Genomic DNA, 18,667 nt, shown 5'->3' with positions numbered 1-18,667 from the left:
GAATCATCTTCAGCATTTAGTTCAAAGGCCTCGCCATCTTCACAAAACAGTTCCCTTGCTAAACATCAGTTGTAAGTTCTAACCAAGCAGTGACAAGATGGCCTCTGTTCGTCCATGGCAATTCTTTCTCAGCTTTCCCTATCTAATTATGACTGAACAGCAGAGTGATGCTCAGCTGGTGGTGGTGGGGAAGGTCAGGGAGAACACAAGAGTTAATTTCCCCCAGTACAAGATGGTATCTGAAGCTTGGCGGGAGAGCGGAACTGGAGAGACTTGAGGGAAGGGTCCAGCCCTGTGTTCAGTCAGAGTCACTGCTGGAAGAGGAGGAGGAGGAGGAATGCTGCAAGGGGAGAAGGGAGAGGAGATAGCATCAGATCCAGATGACCTTTCATCACTCCAAGGGCCATTCTTTGGTGCCCTGTCCCTCCACCCAAGTACCCCTTGCTCCCTAACAAGATCAGGTGTCTTGGGCCTCCCTGGTGGCGCAAGGGGTTAAGCATCGCACTATGAAGCTCTACACAACCTCTGCAGCATGAGTTAGATCCCCAGCAGGCCAAAGAGCTACCCACATGGCACAGCAGACCTCTCCTGACTCACCTGCTGCTCCCCTCAGCAGTGTACTTCAGTAATCACCTGTTCTGTTCCCCACACTGTCTCTGGTGAATCCTTTCACCCACCACCCCTCCCCCGCATCTCTGGCCTACACCCCAGCTCTTGTATGCATACATAAATAAATCTTAAAAAAAAAAAAAAAGATCAGGTGTCTTAAACTAGGACCATCTTAAACAGCCAAAGCAAGGATTTTCTTCAGCACTGTCCTAAATCATTGCAGGGAGTTTAATATATAGCATTTGGAGCAAGTTTCCAACTTTCTTTACTTGACAATGCCTAGACAAGGGGTAAACTGTAGGCTCAAATATAGTACAGTGCTAGGAAACAGCTGCTTCCTTATAAATGCTTATTGATTAGCTGCATGAAAAACTCCTCGTGGCTACCAACCTAAGAGGAGTGAGTAGAAACAGCAGCCATGTATCCATCTATCTCTACTCTTTTCTAAGCCCCGACTGGAAGAGGGAAGGAAAGTGGGGGAGAAAGCGGGATGAATCCTAGCCCAAGTTCTTTACTCACATACTCCCACAACTGGTATTAAAAATACATTTTATGGGCTTCCCCTGGTGGCGCAGCGGTTGAGCGCTGGGCTGCAAAGCTGCCCGCAGCCTCTGCAGCACTGGTTCAATCCCCGGCCTCTGAGTGAGGGTCCCACATGGCGCACAGACCTCTCCTGCCGCCCGCTGCTCCCCTCAGCAGTGTACTTCGGTCCTTCTGCCTGCTCTGCTCCCTGCTCTGGCTCTGGTGAATTCTCTCACCCTCCTGCACTTCTGACTGTACCCAGTGCTTGTATAAATAAATAAAAATAAATCTTAAAAAAAAAATAGTCTTTAAAAAAATAAAACAGCCGGGAATCGAACCGGCGCTGCAGAGGCTGCAGGCAGCTTTCCAACCCAGCGCTCAACCGCTGCACCACTGGGGAGGCCCAAAATAAATAAATCTTAAAATAAAATAAAATAAAATAAAAATACATTTTATTCTCTCTAGGATAATTTTTCCCTAAAGAAATTCAATTTCACCTTTGCTTTTCCTCAGACTTTTACCAAAGACACAGACTCAGGAATGAGCCCAAAGCCAAGAGGCAAATATACACTAGACAGTAAAATGTAAATTAAGTCCTCCTCAAGATTTAGGTTGGTTCAATTCCTTTTTTTTTTTTTAAGATTTATTTATTTTTATACAAGAACTGGGGTACAGGCTAGTGGCACAGGAGGTTGAGTGGATTCACCAGAGACAGAGTGGGGAACAGAACAGGCAGACTGACTGAAATACACTGCTGAGGGGAGCAGCGGGAGAGACAGGAGAGGTCTGCCACGCCAGGAGGGTATCTCCCTGGCCAGCTGGGAATCGAACATGCGCTACAGAGGCTGCGGACAGCTTCACAGCACTGTGCCACTGGGGAGGCTCAAGGTTGGTTCAATTCTTCCAGATTCATCCTGAGAGCTACTTTTACCCTTTAGAATGAAGACAGCCTTGGGGCTGAGTTTAAGCTTGAAATTAGGGTTTTGTTTGAGGCTAAGAGTCTTTGACTGCTCTTGGCCTCAGTTTCCTGTTGGGTGGTAGAACAAAAAGGCCCACGTAATGAATAACACTCTGAGAACACTGGGAGAGAGAAAAGGACTCTAGGAAATAGGGCCATATTATTAACTATTAACAATTATACAAGACTTTGCTTTGTGAAAGGACTGACCTATTAATTGCCACTTTGACCACCTCAGTGGGTGTGTCTGACTTGTTAAAATATGCATGGCAGGGGTGGGGGTGAGTAGGAGTTCTGGGACAGAAAAAGGCACACAAGAAGGGTTTTTGATTCTAGCATCTAGTCTAAGGCTCAGCCTAGCCCCTCCCAGACAAAAGGCACAATTAATTTATTATCTCTTGTCAATAATTTAAGTTTCTTCCCAGTAGGAATCCTTTACTAAGAGGAAGAACCAGGGGGCCTCCCTGGTGGCTCAGGGGTTAAAGTCTCAGTACCATCAAGCTATGGCAGCTACTGTAGCATGAGTTCAACACACACACACACATACACACACCGCCACACCCCTGCCAGGGAGGTGACCCACATGGCACAGGTGACCCACTTGACCTCTCCTGTCTTGCCCAGTGCACTTGTTCTGCTCTCCACTGTCTCTGGTGAATCCTCTCACCACCACCCCCCCCTTCACCTCTGGCCTACACCCCAGTTTTTGCATGCATAGATTAAAAAAAATAATAAATCTTTTTTTAAAAAGGAATAACCAGAGCAACACAACGTCCTCAGACTACAATTCACCCCCTGCCCCCCCCCCACACAGGCACAAGGAGGCACTGACCTTGCCATGTTTGTGCTGTTTGTGCATCTTTTTATGAGCTTTCTTCATTTTCTTCCGCATCTTCTTGTCCATTACTATTCCTGGATTGACCATGCCAGGAGCCAAGGGAGTCACAGGAGGCATGCCAGGGGCAGCAGGTGGGTACGGAGGGGGATAAGGCCCTAGGGGCTGGCCTCCTGGATACCCTGGTTGTGGCACAGGACAAGGGGGCCCACCTGGGGGGAAAGCCGGATTCCCCTGGGGAGCTCCTGGGGGAGTGGGAAACGGGCATTGAGGATAGGCCGGATTGGCAGGCGGTGGGTAGGCAGGATTGGAACCTCCCGGGTACCCCACGTTAGTGGGATATGGATTTGGTCCTGGTTGTCCTGATAGAAGCGAAGAATAAATTAAAATTAGAATCCCCCAGGAGCCTGACAACAAATAATAACAAAAAGAAAGGTCTTCAGTTTCTCACTCCGCACTTCAAGGGAAATGGAAGGCAGGAGAAAGGCGGCCGGAGAGACCAGCCCGCGAGGGAGGGCAAAGGGCGCGCCCCGGGGGAGCCCGAGAGGGCCGGGCGGGGAGCGCCGGGCGGCGGCCATCGAGGGCTGCTTTGCGGGCGGGAGAAGCAGAAGACACAGAAAGTCCAGCCGCGGGGCCGTCCGAAAAGGGGGGTGTGGGGGGAGTGAGGGAAGAGCGTCCCCAGAACACCTACCGGCATTGGGGTTCCACATGTTCAAGGGCTCGCGGCCGCCTGAGGAGAGAAACGGAGGCGAGAGCTGAGCACCCCGAGGCGGGGAGGGGGTGCGAGCCCCGGCCCGGCGCCGCCCGCCCCGGGGCTCTCAGGGAAGCCGCGCGCCGCCGCGCCCGAGGCTTCTTCGCTGCCCGTCCGGCGCCCCGTCCCTGCCGCCCCCCAGCCCCCCGACCGCGGGGGCTCGCGCCCGCACCCCCTTTCCAGATCCCCCGCCGCAGCCGGCGTCTCCGGCGCCCCTAACTCCCACCCGTTCGCCCTCCCGCAGCCCGACCGTCCGAGCGGAACGCCCCCGGGCCCGGCTCAGGACGCGCCTCAGACCAGCCGGGACCGCCCGGCGGCGGGCGAGGAGGGGACCCCGAAAAGGCCCACCCCGGCGGACACGCCCCCTCTCCCCTGAAGGAGGGCCCGGGGCTCCCGGCGCCCAGCTGCGAGAGGACCCCCGACCCGGGAACGGGGAGAGGAACTGGGGGCTCCAGGGGCCCGGTCACCTTTCCACCCGCGCCGGCCGACGCGTCCTCCCCCCGCGCGCGGCTTCCTGGTCGCCCCACGCCGGCCCCGCCTCTGCGGGCACCCAAAGGGCGAGCCCGCGGCCGCCGGGCTGCGATTGGCGGGTGAGGCGGCGTCGGGCCCGCCCCGGCCGGGAGCCGGGCGCCGAGGGCTCCGGGGCGCGGGCGCGGCGGGTAGGCGGCTCAGGAATCCCCGGGGCGAGGCTGGGAGGTGCCGGCCCCGGGCAAAGTCCAGGGACCGCCCGAAGAAACTCCGCCGGCCCCTGACGCGCGCCCGGAGCCAGGCCCGGCGAAGTCCGTCCTCGTGACCGGTGATGTGACGCTGGTGCTGCGCCCACAGGGAAGGGCACATTCTTTTTTTTTTTTTTTTAATATTTATTTAGTTATGCATACAAGAGCTGGGGTACAGGCCTGAGATGTGGGGTGGTGAGAGGATCCACCAGAGACAGAGTGGGGAGAGAACAGGCAGACTGACTGAAATCCACTGCTGAGGGGAGCCGCGGGTGTGACAGGAGAGGTCTGCCGCGCCAAGTGGGTATCCCTCTGGCCGGATCGAACTCGCTCACACTGCAGAGGCTGCGGATGGCTTCATAGAGCGGTGCTTAACCCCTTGCGCCACCAGGGAGGCCCCAGACATATTCTTGATGGAAATATGTAGGAATTTCCTAATCTGTTTCCTAGGATCCCTTCTCTGAACTGCAGTGCTCTGTGGAATTGTATAAACCAAAGACCAAGGGGGTCATCCTTGATGGCTTCTCCATCACCTACCTTCTTCCCATCCAGCTATGTACTTTGTGGTACTGTGCTTAAAGGCCCTTGAAAGGTCAATGCAGGGGCCAGGAATGAGAAGGACCACATAGAAAAAATAAGATGGATGTGACATCAGTACCACTGATACCATCAAACTGAAACTGAAGCCATAACAGGGGAAAAACAACTCCACTCCACAAAAAACAACTTTATTCCACCTAAACCTGTTTTCCCCCCCAACCCAGTTTCCCTGCCCAACCTCTCCTCACCCTATAAAAGGACATCTCCCCCCACAATGGGGGTGACTTCACAGACCCCCACCTTGGGTCCATGAGCTTGCCCGGGGGGCGCAATCAATTTTCCCCCCATTTGAGAAATTTAGCCTGGTCTCCTTTTCTTTACTATGCCAAAACTTTCAGCCCAAAACTTTCAGACTTTTTAAATTAATGAATAAACATTTAACTTTAATAGATAAAACATGCAAAACGTTGAAAATTCAAGAGGTTAAAGAAAAGGCAGATAGTAAAAACTCAGTCTTCTTCTCACTGTCCACCTCTCCTCAGCCACAGTTTCCTTTCCATGAGTTCACCTTGACTCATGGATGGATGTTTTCAATTTTCTAGAACGTTTGTTTACCTCTCCATCACCATGAGGTCACCGATCACAAGAATACCATATTAGGCAAATACTGGATTTAGTGAAGTAATCCTCACAGCTGGATTTTTTTAGAAGTCCATAATTTCACGGAATCATGGAATTATAGGACTGGAAATTACTTTGAGAATCATTCATTCAACTTACTGAGAAAATTAAGGTTCTTAACTCCTAAGAGTTCACAGTTAGGAGAACCAAGATTGTAACCTAGGTTTTCTGGCTTTTATGTCTCTGATGTCTTCAGTAAAACATATAACAACACACCTACTCAAAATTACTGCAGTTAAACATGGTAAAAGCTTACCACAACCCTCCCTTATTATTTGAATTTATGGCTTTTCAGAGGTTTTGGAAATGGTTGTAGTTGTTTGGTTTCTTAAAAATAAGCTTGTCGGGCCTCCCTGGTGGTCTAGGGGTTAAGAATCAGTGCTATCATCGCTAAGGCATGAGTTCAATCCCCGGCCAAGGAGCTAACCCACATGGCACAGCAAACGTCTGCTCCCTGCTCTGTCTCTGGTGAATCCTCTCACCCCCCCATACCTCTGGCCTACACCCCAGTTCTTGTATGCATAAATAAAAATAAATCTTTAAAAAAAATAAGCTTGTAAAAAAAATAAGCTTGTCTTTTTTAGGGCAATTTTAGATTTACAGAAAAATTGAGAAGGTAGGGGCCTCCCTGGTGTTGCAAGGGGTTAAGATGCAACCTATGAAGCTATCCTCAGCCACTGCAGCACAAGTTCAATCCCTGGCCAGGGAGGTGACCCACATGGCGCAGCAGACCTCTCCTGACTTACCCACTGCTCCACTCAGCAGTGTGTTTCAGACAGTCTGCCTTTTCTGTTCCCTACTCTGTCTCTGGTGAATCCTCTCACCCCCCACACCTCTAGCCTGTACCCCCATTCTTGTATGAATACATAAATCTCTAAAAAAAAAATGAGAAGGTAATGTAGAGTTTTTCATTTTGCCCACACCCAGCTCTCCCTATTAGTAACATCTTAACTTAGTATATTTGTTACCTTGATGAATCATGCTTATCATGAATTAGATTGCATTAGTGTTTGTTTTTAAGGATTTATTTGTTTATGCATATAAGAAATGGGGTGTAAGCCAGAGGTGTAAGGGGGGTGAGAGCAGCGGGGAGAAAGGAGAGGTCTGCTGCACCATGTGGGTCAGCTCCCTGGCCAGGGAACAAACTCAGGCCTTAGTGGCTGGTGATAGCTTAATAGTACTGAGACTTAACCCCTGCGCCACCAGGGATGCCCAAACATTGTTTTTAATGACCCAAAAGCCCTGAGCTGTTATTTAAAATCTTGGGACCTGGGACACATTTCCAAACCCCTCTGAGCCCCCGATTTCCTCCTCTGTGAGTGGCTCTCACAGTGTTGTCATGTAGGTGGTTGGCCAGAGGCAAGACCCAGTGAAAAGTCATGTTTGAAGATTATCCAGACTGTGTTTAACCTAGACTAGGGAAGTACAGGTGGCCAAGAGGCCATGGCAGACCTGCCACGCCTAGGAGGATGGGATGAGGTGGTGCCCAGAGCAGGCCCCGCCAGGCAGCCTCAGGGGAACTTGAGAACTGACCCCACGTGGGGGGAGGGGACAAGAACACCTTCTTTGGGCCTCCCCGGTGGCGCAACGGTTGAGCGCTGGGTTGCGAAGCTGCCTGCAGCCTCTGCAGCGCCGGTTCGATCCCCAGCTGCTCCCCGGCCAACGGAGGAGGGTCCCACATGGCGCGCAGACCTCTCCTGCCGCCCGCTGCTCCCCTCAGCAGTGTACTTCGGTCCTTCTGCCTGTTCTGCTTCCCACTCTGGCTCTGGTGAATTCTCTCACCCTCCCACACTTCTGACTGTACCCAGTGCTTGTATAAATAAATAAATCTTTAAAAAAAAAAAAAAAAAAAGAACACCTTCTTTGTTGGATCCTCAAGGACCAAGAGGAAGCGGGTTAGGGAGCCTCATTGGTGAGAGAAGGGGCTTGGGTATAATGTCTTCAGGTGCAGGTGGTACTTGCCTATCCAGCAGCGCTGTCAGGTAGAGAATTGAAGATCAGGGTCTGAAAGAAGGTGAGCCATCTTAAGGGTGTGAGACATCAGAGCTTGAGAGTGGACAGGCTTTCTAGAGGGTAAACTTGACAACAACGAGGCTAGCAAGGGCCTAGAGATCATCCCAACACTGTCACAGCGGCACTGTTTGTAGAGTGTCCACGGAAGTCAGGTGCTATCTACGACCTGTCGCCTTTTCTTTCCACCCAGAATCAACACTTCAAGCAGGGTGAGAAAGAAAGAGGAAGAAACTTGCTAAGGGCATGAGTTAGAAATTGAGCTAGGGCTATAAAATATGCACACGAGGAGCAGCCAGTGTTAAGGGGGCCTAAGTGTGTGTGGGGGGTAATCATAGAAAAAACATTGACAAGAAATGAAGGGAGGGCCTCCCTGGGGGCGCAGGGATTAAAGTTTCAGCATGTCAGGCTGTTGCCAGCCACTGTGACATGGGTTTGATGCCTGACCTCTCCTGTATGGCCAGCTGCTCCTCTCAGCAATGTATTTCAGTGGATCTGCTGTTCTGCTCCCCACTCTGTCTCTGGTGAGTCCTTTCACCACCACCCCTGTACCTCTGGCCTTCACCTCAGTTCTTTTATGCATAAATAAATTAGATAAATTATTTTTTTTTAAAGAAAGAAATATAGGGAGATCTTCTTACCACGGCTCCCAGGACCTCTCCTACAGTTTTCCACGTCATCTCCCCTCTCTCCTCACCACACGCCCTACACTTTTGTTACCCAGATTACTTTCCTTCACACTACATGGTACTACAGGCAGAAGTGCCCTACAGCCCCCAACACTGCCGGACAACTGCTCATTCAAGACCCAGCGCCAGCATCCTGTGCTGTGAGGCCTTCCCACTCAAGCTTTAAGAGGGGACACTCGCCAGGACACTGCACAGACCCCAACAAAGTGAATTGTGGGTCTCTGAGCACTTTCAGAGAATATAATTTCATGGTATTCATCAGTGCGCAGTATGAAACCCCACCAAATAAAGGCTGTGGAGGGAGGAGGAAAAGAAGAGAGTCAGGGGAAGCCTGGGCTCACAGGAGGGGCCCCCATTTCTTCCCTGTGCACACCTACCCCCAGGCTCTGGTCAGGACTGCAGTGGACCAGATGCCCACTGAAGGGTCCAAACACTCAGCGAGTCGGCAAGGCAGAGCAGACACTGTTTATGTTTGCACGCACGTGGACTACACATTACCCACACATGTACACGTGAGCAACGGGGCGGTTACGCTGAGGATTCCTGAACCAAGGGCCTTGTTTCTGCCACTGAAGTGGCAGACCCTGGGCTGAGGCCTACAAGGGAGCATGCCATCCGGGAGGAGTTGAGAGTCAGTCTCTGGGGTGGAGAGGAGGGCAGCTGTCTGCACCGCCCTCCGGGTCGGGGTGTGCCTCCTGAGGATGGGCCAGGGCTGCCAGACGCTGCCGCACACACTCAGCTGTCAGCCGGGCTTCTGGGTCTGCATCCCAACAGTCCTCCAGCAGATCCCTCAGGCCACTGGGGTCCTGAGAAGAATGACCAGGAGGCAGGCTTGACCCCAGGATCCTCAGTGGCCCCCAAAGTAGTCCCCTCAGTTAAAAAGTGTCTGCCACTCCCCACTTCCAACATTCCTAGTCTGAGTCTTCTTAGAGCCTCCCCCCCTCCCTCTCTCTCACTGGAATCCAGCCCTCTGCATCTTGTTCTCTATGAGACAGTCCTCTGGGTGTCTTCCAAAGGGCTCATCTTATTCTCTGAGGAGCTAATTCAGGTTAATATCTTAATATGCTGATGGGAAATTTCTCTCCTTTCTCTCAGGCAACCAGGGTCTTCTGCCAACAAGCCTGGGTCTGGTTATCCAGCTCAGCAGATGCTTATGCAGTGGAAATTTTAGGCCAGGTAGCAGGGGAAGGGACTTCCTGTTAAGAAACCTTTTGTACATGCCCCTGAAATTACACTGGTAGGCGATGCTTTAATCCTTCACACCTAGGCCTGGCTGTTACTGGGTCAAAGCAGAAACAGATGTGTAGGGCAGAATGAGCAATTATCTGATTGAATGTTGGGCTCAGTATACTGGGAGAGGAGACATCCTGCAGGCAAAGTTCAGGGTAGAAGCCAAACCAAAGAGGGCTTCCTGGAGGAGAGGACCGAGGAACAGGACTTGCTGATGGTAGAGAGAAGAAAGATAGACTAGACAAGACTGAGCAGAGAAAAGCATGCGTCTCAGAAACGGGCTGTGTGAGGATGAACTGGGGTAAAGCGCCAGTTTGCCCGGAGCTAAGTGGACATGAAGCTGGAGGGTTGGGAGCTGAAGGGACACAAGAGTAGCTGCGTTGGCCTTGGAAGGCAAGTTCTTGAAGCCCATGCCCAGGCTCGCCAGGTCTCCAGCCCACCAGCCAGCCCATGGCCTCTTACTGTGGCTAAGCGGTGCCAGGTGGATGGGATGTAGGGGCGCCTTCTCTGCTCCACCGCCAAGGCCCACAGCTCACAGGTGGTGGGGGCACTGCCCAGTTCTGCCTCATAGGCCAACTGGAAGGGTGGTGGACTGTTGTCTGGGGAAAGGCACGAGGGGTTAGGTGCCAGGTAACCTTGGGTTTCCTCCCTGGTGAAAAAGCCAAGGTGGAGAAGGGCAGAGTTCCCTGGGTCAGAAGGTAGGTGGGTCTAGAGTGGGTGGGAGGGGCAGAGGTGGGAGGGACTACTGCCCCCATTCTTACCAGGCCACAAGTCTGGGCAGCGGCTCAGGATCTCCCACAGGAGCAGAGCCAAAGAGTAAACGTCAGCTTGCCGGAGGGCCGCCCCCCAGTCCTGCAGGTCCAGAGTCTTGTCCAAGAGCTCTGGGGCCATGTAGCGCTGGGTGCCAGCCTGGAGAGCAGGGTGTAAAGGGCCAAGAATCATCTCTCTGGCAACCCTCGTTGCAACACTAGTCACCGCAGCACCCTCATTCCCGAGTCACAATGTCCCCATACCGCGGGTATCATTGCCCCACTGCCATGCAGCAGGCCCGGCTCCACCAGCACCACCACCGGCCCTACTCGCCCTCATCCAAGTACCTACCTCCATGACGGCAGCTGGGCCTCGGGGCTGAGGAGGGGTCCAGGTGGGGGGCTGGTGGAGGCCGGGCAGCACCAAGGCGAGGCCCAGGTCTGCAATGGCACACGACCCATCCTCCCGAATGAGCACGTTTTGGCTGCTCAGATCTCGGTGGGCGATGCCTGGTTTATATTGACCTGCGGGAGAAGAAAAAGTTGAAGGGCCTCGATCTTCTTCCTTTCTCTTCGACCCAATCCTTCCACCCAAGCTTCGGGAGAATCAGAAATGTAGCCATACGTCTCCTGGCTACGGCTTCCGGCACCCAGTTCACCCACCATCCTGCCAGCGCTCCTCATGGAGAAACGCCAGGCCCTGTGACAGGGACAGTGCCATCTGCAGGGAGGTTCTCCAGTCACTGGCGTGCTGGGCCAAGTAGTGGCAGAGGGAACCCTGAGGAGAAGCAGAGAGAAGAGGGGAACACACAAAGCTGTGTGGGTTCACCCCAGGCAGCAGAGGTCAGCTGACAGACCACCCCTGCATCTTCCCGCAGACAGACACAAATACATTCGGGCCAAGACGCGGGCAGGGAGGAGGAGGCTACACCCAACAGACTGACAGGCAAAAGAGCAGCTGAGTTCAAGCGCCCTCCAGTGTGACTGCCCACCTGCCCCTTCATGCTCAACCATCTGAGCAGGTGGGTGTTCCTGTCACGTCCATTTTACCACTGAACAGCTCGAGGGAGAGCTTAGGAATCTTGTGGGAAGTCCCTTGATGAGAAAGAAGTAGAGCCTGAACCCAAGAAATTTCACTCCACTCACTATCAACCACCTTCTGCAGCCTCAGAGGACTTAGGACAACGACAGAGACAGAAGAGGCAGGGGCACGCCTCTTGAACCACCTGGCTGAAGTGCCAGGCCTGTCTGGTAGAGCCAGTTGGTGGGACGAATCCTTGGGTAGGAAATGAGCAGGTGGGGGGCTTCCCTGGTGGCGCAGCGGTTGAGCGCTGGGTTGCGAAGCTGCCCGCAGCCTCTACAGCGCCGGTTCGATCCCCGGCTGCTCCCCGGCCTCCGGAGGAGGGTCCCACATGGCGCGCAGACCTCTCCTGCCGCCCGCTGCTCCCCTCAGCAGTGTACTTCGGTCCTTCTGCCTGCTCTGCTCCCTGCTCTGGCTCTGGTGAATTCTCTCACCCTCCCGCACTTGTGACTGTACCCAGTGCTTGTATAAATAAATAAATAAATCTTTAAAAAAAAAAAAATGAGCAGGTGGGGAGCAAGTGGGGGCTGCAGGGAAAGGAGCAATAGAGTTGCTCTTTGTTTTTTTTTTAAGATTTATTTACTTATGCATACAAGAGCTGGGGTACAGGCCAGAGGGGTGAGAGGATTCACCAGAGACAGAGTGGGGAACAGAACAGGTGGATTGACTGAAACACACTGCTGAAGGGATCCCCTGGCCGGGGATCAAACTCGCGCCACAGTGGCTTCTGATAGCTTCATAGTGCTGAGACTTAACCCCTTGCGCCACCGGGGAGGCCCCTGGATTGCTCTTTTGACGACCGTTATTGTGCCTCTTCAGGGTCTTGTGAAAGTTAAACAAAGAAAACTATAAAAGGAGTGATTTTTTTTTTAATTTTTTTTTTTTATAGAGGCATGCTTTATTTATTTGTTTGCTGGTTTGTTTGTTTGTTTTGTTTATACATGCACTGGGTACAGTCAGAAGCGCGGGAGGGTGAGAGAATTCACCAGAGCCAGAGCGGGGAGCAGAGCAGGCAGAAGGACTGAAGTACACTGCTGAGGGGAGCAGCGGGCGGCAGGAGAGGTCTGCACGCCATGTGGGACCCTCCTCTGGTGGCCGGGGAGCAGCAGCCGGGGATCGAACCGGCGCCGCAGAGGCCGCGCGCAGTTTCGCAACCCAGCGCTCAACCGCTGCGCCACCGGGGAGGCCCTAAAAGGAGTGATTTTTGAGCTGGGTCATCAGGCACATGGTCAAGCAGGGGATTTTCCAGAAAGCCAGATTTCAGAGTTAGAGGACTGTAGGTGCTGATTCAGTCCCAGGTCCTTAGAAGGCCCTCTGGCCGTGTGTGGTCTGGCCCTGCCTCCTACCTCTTCCTCTTCATCTTTTTAGCTCATTTTTCTCCCCTCAGGCCCATCTCCTCATTCTTATAGCACCATCTTTTAGCACTTAACATACTTGACACTGTGCACTATTTTTGTGTTTACTTGATCCGCGTCTGTCTCCCCCACTACTCTATAAAATCCTAAAGGCAGGGACTGAGTGTGTTTTTCCTAACGGCACAACATCTGACATATAGTTCATAAAGATTTGCTGAATGAATACACAAATGAATCTGGAGGGTTCTGCAGGGAGGTATTTCTTTAACAATGGTTGGGAATATGAATTATTTTGATTTCTTTCTTTATAGCTTATGAATTAAAAATATTACCAGGCACTACAAGCATTGCTTGTGCAATAAAAAAGAGAAAACAACAGAAATAATTTTTAATGTTTTAGACAAGAGAAAATCTAAACCAGAAGGATGAGTGTAGATAGGACCTCGCTGCTGCCAGCCCCATACACACAGGCAAACACACACACATCCATTCCTTGTCCTCACCTTGGGGTGCAGTTCCAGGATCAACAGGGGGCCGCAGGGCCCGGGGCCAGGTCCGCCCCTACTGGCCGTGATAAAGCGGACAATGTGGTCGTGCTGTAGGCCTGGCAGCTCGTACAAAGCTCTCTCAGCTCGGAATTGGGCCACTGCCCTCCGGGGGAAAGCCTTGATGGCAACCAGCTCGCCTTGCAGCCGCCCAGCCCACACCACTGCATGACGTCCTTCCCAAATTACCTGGTGGGGACAGAGTGCTGGGTGCAAGCCTCAGCCACTGCAGCATCAGGCTTCCTCCCAGCACAGCCTCTGGGAGTGCCTAGAGGTGCCCTCCCCCCCTCTCTGGGCACCTGGGAGAAGCACAGGTCTGGCAGCTCGGGCAGCCCCGCGCTCCAGCCTCCGTCTGGCTCCAGCTCCGGCTCTGGTCCACCTGGCGCTCTGCAGGCCTTTCTCTGCAGGAGGGCTGGGGCAGAGAAGAGCCCTTGGGTCAGCGTACATAGGCATGAAGATGGGGAAAGGGGCTTTGTGGGAGTAATGGGGCTCAGCCTGCAGAGATCTCAGGACCGTGCATGGGGGCGGGGGGCATCTGGTGAGGGGTCAGAACTTTGGGGCAGTGTATCGGGGTTACATGAGAGGCTGGGGTGGATGAGTACCCACGACGATGCTGCCCAGCAACAGCAGAAGGAGGCACAGCCCCAACAGCGCCAGGGCCGTCCAGATGGACTCGCCTGAAAGGGAAGGCAAGAAGGCAAGCTGGGAGTCCTGCCCCAAACCCACTCTCGGCTCCTCTCCCCCTCCTCAGAGATCTTGCCTCTGGACCCACCCCCACCCTGGTCACAGGCTCCCTTATCTTTCAGTCACCAGGGCAACCAACTTCTCAAGGCCAGGAGGAGGGAAGCCTGGAATGGGGATAGGGTGTGAAAGGCCCTGGCTCTACCTCGCATCCCAACCTGGGCCCCAACCCCCACCCAGCTCAGCACCCCAGGTGGCTACCTGGTGCAGCCTGGGGACCCTGGGGTCCAGGAGTCCCAGGGCTTCCCAGAGGGGGCAGGTGGCTGTAGTTGGCATTGCAGAGGTCATTGCCACAAGAGCAGGTGAAGAGAGTGGAGCCTGGGCTAGGGTGGGCTCTGAGGCTCAGGTTACACTGGGGGGACTCACAGCCTGGCTCATCACTGTCTCGACAGCCTGCCCAGGGGACATGAGAACAGAAGCAAGAGGGAGAGGAAGAGGGGAAAAGGGTGGGGAGGGGCAGAGAGAAAGAGAGAGGTTGGTCTGGGACTAGAAAAGATGAAGAAATCCCCTCTCTCAGAGGCATCTCTTCCAGCTCCTCATCTCTTCCAGCTTTTTCTTTCCCCGCACACATTTCATTATTTCATTTCCCTCCTCTCCCTCACTGCCCCCCCCACCCCGCGATGTACCTGTCTCCCACCCCGGCTGTCCTCTGAGCTGTCATCTGCCGTACACTTCGCCATTCACCTTGCATCGCCACCTGTGCCTGGTCTCGGGTCAGGTTCCAGATCCCGAAGCAGCAGCGGCTGTAGAGGCAGCGGATAATCCTGGGGGGCCCTGGTCCTGTATCCAGCAGCTTCCCCAGTGTCTTTGTGCTTCCCCGCACTCCGGGGGCCTCAAAGAACACACAGGTCCGTCTGCTTGGGGGTGCTGAGGCCCAGGGTGGTGAGCGGGGAGGGTTCGAGAAGGGAGTGAATGCGCTGGCAAAAGCAGCCGCCGAAAGGAGACGCAACACATTTCCTATCAGGGCCAGCGTGGTAAAGTCACAGAGAGAAATGTGGTCAGCAGAGGCCTGAACCTGACCCCCGCCATGGGGCACATGGCTTCGCCCTCACCAACCCCACTCACCAGTCTTCCAAGGGGGGTGGCTGCTTCTTCAGGTGCCCATTCCCTCACTAGGTGAGTGGAACGACCGTGCCCCTCCCTGTGGACACCTACCTTGCACGGCTGTGGGGAGCAATGCCCAGACCCCCAGAATCCCCAGCATCGTGCTGTAGGAGGCAGCAGCAGGAGAAGAGTCTGAGCCAACTCAGCTGCCCCTGGCCAGCTCTTCCTTCAGATACAGGGCACTGTGGGGTTTCTGATCCCTCAGTCCCCAACTCCGCCTTCCTGCCTCTTATCCCAGTGTCTGTGGGGGAGATGGCTGCTGTGGGGGAGAGGTGGGTGTGTGGAGAAAAAGGAGAGAGCGGGAGGAGCCGAGAACCACTCTCATATCCTGCTCTCTAAGTCACCTCCTCTTTTCTTTGCAAAGTAGGAGGAGGGGGCCTTGGGGGCCCAGCTGAGAACCCAGGGGTGCCTAAGTTCAAACCTCTGCCCTTTCCTGACCCTGGAAGAAGGCACTGGATCCTGTCAGGCCTTCCTAGGCTGGAAACCAAAGTGAGGCCAAACTCTCAGGGCCATTCCAAGGTGCCAAAATCCCTTCTAGCTCTTATTTTCAGGGCACAGACCTGCTGCTCCCTGGGCAGACAGGCTTCACCACCCACACGCCTAGACTAGAGTTGATGTCAGTTTCCAAACTGAAGCATCACAAAGCAATTTTAGAAAATTTCTCAAAGTTTAAAAAATCACCGTTATTGAGAAGATAACACATTTTTATTGAGCACCTACGTGCAAAGCTAGGGTTAAGCATCTTACAGCCATCTTGTCCTTTCATTGAGTATTTATTATCACCTTCACTTTATAGGTCAGAAAACTAAGTTTAGGTCACTTGCTCAAGGATACTGTACCAGATAATAACAGAGCTGACATTTCAACCTAGATTAAGTCTAATTTAATTAAGTCAGATTGAGTTCAGGCTCTGCCCTTTGCATTATGCCATGGTGCCTGGAAACAAATACAAAATTCGGCAATCAACTATGTTTCTATTTAATATAGTATTTGGATATTCGAATTTGGGTTGTTGAGAAAATAGACATCATTGCCTGCCCACAGGTCAGTCTAGAAAAGGCAACAGTTCAGACTATCACCACCAGAGGTCGGTAGACATAGGAGAAACTCAGGGCCAGTCAGGGCCAGCAAGAGCCTCCTCCTCTGAAGGAATGGCCACAGAGCAGGACAGTCATCTGTTATACTTCAGGGACTGTGAACCGTGGGCAGGGCATGGGGGGTGTTGAGGCAATGGAAATGGACAGATCTCTGGCTGATGCTGCCACATCTGGCTGATGCTGCAGAGGGCATTCAATGCCAGACTCTCGCCTGGAGTTAAGGAGGGACAGTAAGAGGTGATTATTTCCACACCTGTGAACACTGGCTCCCAAGAGAATCAGAGTCAGAGGGGGACAGTTCCCTGTTTTCCTAGCATTTGTCTTCGTGATGGCTGCCTGGACCATCACCCAGACCATCTGGGAATGGTCTGGTTTAGACCAGGGACCAGGTTCTGAGCACTAACTGACTCTGAAGCCTTTCTCCTGCGGACGCAGTATAAAAGGAGAGTGAAAATTGCAGCCGTTGTGAAGCAGAAGCTGGAGGAGTGACCAGGGCTCGAGGCAGATGGACAACTGCCCATTTCTCCTTGGGCCTTCCTGGGCGCAGGGCCCTGCCAGTGAGGTGGAATGCTGCACTTAGTTCCAGCTATTTCCCTCCACCGGCTCCCAGATCAGATAAGGGGGGGAGGGGCTGAAGGTCAAATAGCTTCTTGTGTCTGGAGTGTCTCAGGAAAGACTTGTCTCCTTCAGAGGGAGGTAAGTTAAGGATTAGGCAGAAAGGCAGTTTCCTCACCAAAACTGGGTAACTACTCTGAGAGAGAGATTCTAGCTGGGTTTACAGAACTATACTGCCCTGGGCAGTGAGGATTTAGAGATGAGTTGGTGATAGAAGGGGTAAGAATATGAAAGATGAGGGATCAGGAAGGCCCTGAAAAATGACCAGAGCAGAGTTTCAGGTTCCACACATACAAAGATCTTCATCAGGATCCCTAATTCAAGTATGCAGTGGGCTGAAAATTTATCTTTGACCTCACTGACTACCAGGCTAAAGTGGGTTATTCATTCAATGCAGAAAAGATTAGGTCCCAGTCTTTAAAAAGTAATTCATTAGGTATTAGGCCTATGAAGATATGAATGATACCCGCCCTCCAGGAACTCACAGTCTAGAAAGGAAGGACATGTATCAATCAACAAGCAACCAGAGAATTATGTGTCAGACCTAGGGTATGAACAAGGACCATATAAGCAGACAGATCAAATAAAGCCAATCTGGTCACAAAAGATGAAGGAAGAAAGTTGCCCAGAGGGTCTCACAGAGAAAGGGATATTCAAATTTTCTCAAAGGTAAGCACATGGGTAACAAATTAAAGGAGGGTGATTGTCATAGGCACAGGGGACAGGAAAATAAAGGCATAGAGGGCTGTATACAAAGTGTGTGGTGGGGGAGCAGAAAATCACCCTAGAAATGACTGGGGCCAGATTGGAAAGGTTTTCTTTACCAAGAAGCTTAGACTGTTGCTAACAACAAAAGATTTTAGTCAGGAGTTTGGCCGCCATGTGGAAAATGGAAGACTGGGCTGCAGAAAGACCAGAAATAAGGAGATCACTTTAAGACCTAACTGATAGCCAAGGTGAATCCTAGGGCAGTGGAAGTTAAAATAAAAAGGGAGGGCCTCCTCAGTGGTGCAGCGGGTTGAGCGTAGCGCTGTGAAGCTGCCCACAGCCTCTGCAGCGCTGGTTTGATACCGGCCTGCCGGCAAGAATCCCACATGGCGCGGCAGACCTCTCCTGTCTCACCCGCTGCTCCCCTCAGCAGTGTATTTCGTCAGTCTGCCTGTTCTGCTCTCCGCTCTGTCACTGGCGAATCCTCTCACCCTCCCGCGCATCTGGCCTGTACCCCAGCTCTTGTATAAAAATAAATAAATCTTTAAAAAAAATTTAAAAAAATAAAAAGGGAAAAAATTGAGATGCATTGTATTAGTAATCAAATGAATGTTGGTAGATAAAAGGGAAAATTAAAAGCTGATTCTGAGGTTTCAAGTGTAAGTGATCAAGGGTAATAATAGAGCTAAGTGAGATGAGGAACACAAAGGATTATTTTCTTTCTTACATGTTGTTGAAGTTAATTGTGGGACATCCACATGAAAATGTTAAGTAGACTGCCAGGTTCAGAGAAAAAATAGGTCTCAAGACCTGGAGTTGCCAACATGTAATAGCTACAGAGCAGACGTGGCTGGTTTAAGGCGGGAGGGTGCTGTGGAAGAGTGAGGAAAGGACACAAGACGGAGACATCAACATTTAAGGAATAGAGGAAGAAGGGGCTAAAAATAGGCTGAAAGCAAATCAAGAGCATTAGTTTCACAATCCATGGGGAGAAAGCTGTAAGATGCAGTGTAAGGGGCTAATGACTGGAAGGCCATTGAAGCTGGCAAGCAGGTCACTGATGGAGATGAGAAACAATTTGGCAAATGATGGGTACTGAACAAAGTAGCCTGAGGAATGAGTAAAGGAAGG

The 18,667-nt window shown here is 52.4% G+C and overlaps 2 protein-coding genes across 3 annotated transcripts; both read right to left on the bottom strand.

Moving 5' to 3' along the window:
* Positions 1-298: 298 nt before the first annotated feature.
* On the bottom strand, positions 299-3,634 carry PRR13 (proline rich 13; the record flags this gene model as incomplete). Of its 2 annotated transcripts, none has more annotated exons than XM_084254712.1 (3): positions 299-340; positions 2,922-3,286; positions 3,616-3,634. In XM_084254712.1, the coding sequence occupies 3 exons, from the start codon at positions 3,632-3,634 to the stop codon at positions 299-301; spliced, it is 426 nt and encodes a 141-aa protein (XP_084110838.1). The 2 variants fall into 2 exon arrangements, with proteins under 2 accessions (XP_084110838.1, XP_084110839.1); XM_084254713.1 differs by having other exon boundaries at positions 2,922-3,136.
* A 5,150-nt stretch (positions 3,635-8,784) lies between these two features.
* AMHR2 (anti-Mullerian hormone receptor type 2) lies at positions 8,785-15,216 on the bottom strand (the record flags this gene model as incomplete). The annotated part of the gene is made up of 11 exons (XM_084255845.1): positions 8,785-9,117; positions 10,004-10,140; positions 10,303-10,450; positions 10,643-10,815; positions 10,954-11,068; positions 13,230-13,460; positions 13,571-13,683; positions 13,874-13,948; positions 14,214-14,405; positions 14,697-14,879; positions 15,168-15,216. The coding sequence occupies 11 exons, from the start codon at positions 15,214-15,216 to the stop codon at positions 8,944-8,946; spliced, it is 1,590 nt and encodes a 529-aa protein (XP_084111971.1). The 3' UTR covers positions 8,785-8,943.
* Between the last annotated feature and the right edge of the window lie 3,451 nt (positions 15,217-18,667).

Source organism: Talpa europaea (genome assembly GCF_964194135.1).
Source record: "Talpa europaea genome assembly, chromosome: 15".
NCBI classification, from domain to species: domain Eukaryota; kingdom Metazoa; phylum Chordata; class Mammalia; order Eulipotyphla; family Talpidae; genus Talpa; species Talpa europaea.
The sequence above is the reverse complement of the archived record's forward strand: the minus strand, read 5'-3'. Positions and strand labels throughout refer to the sequence as shown.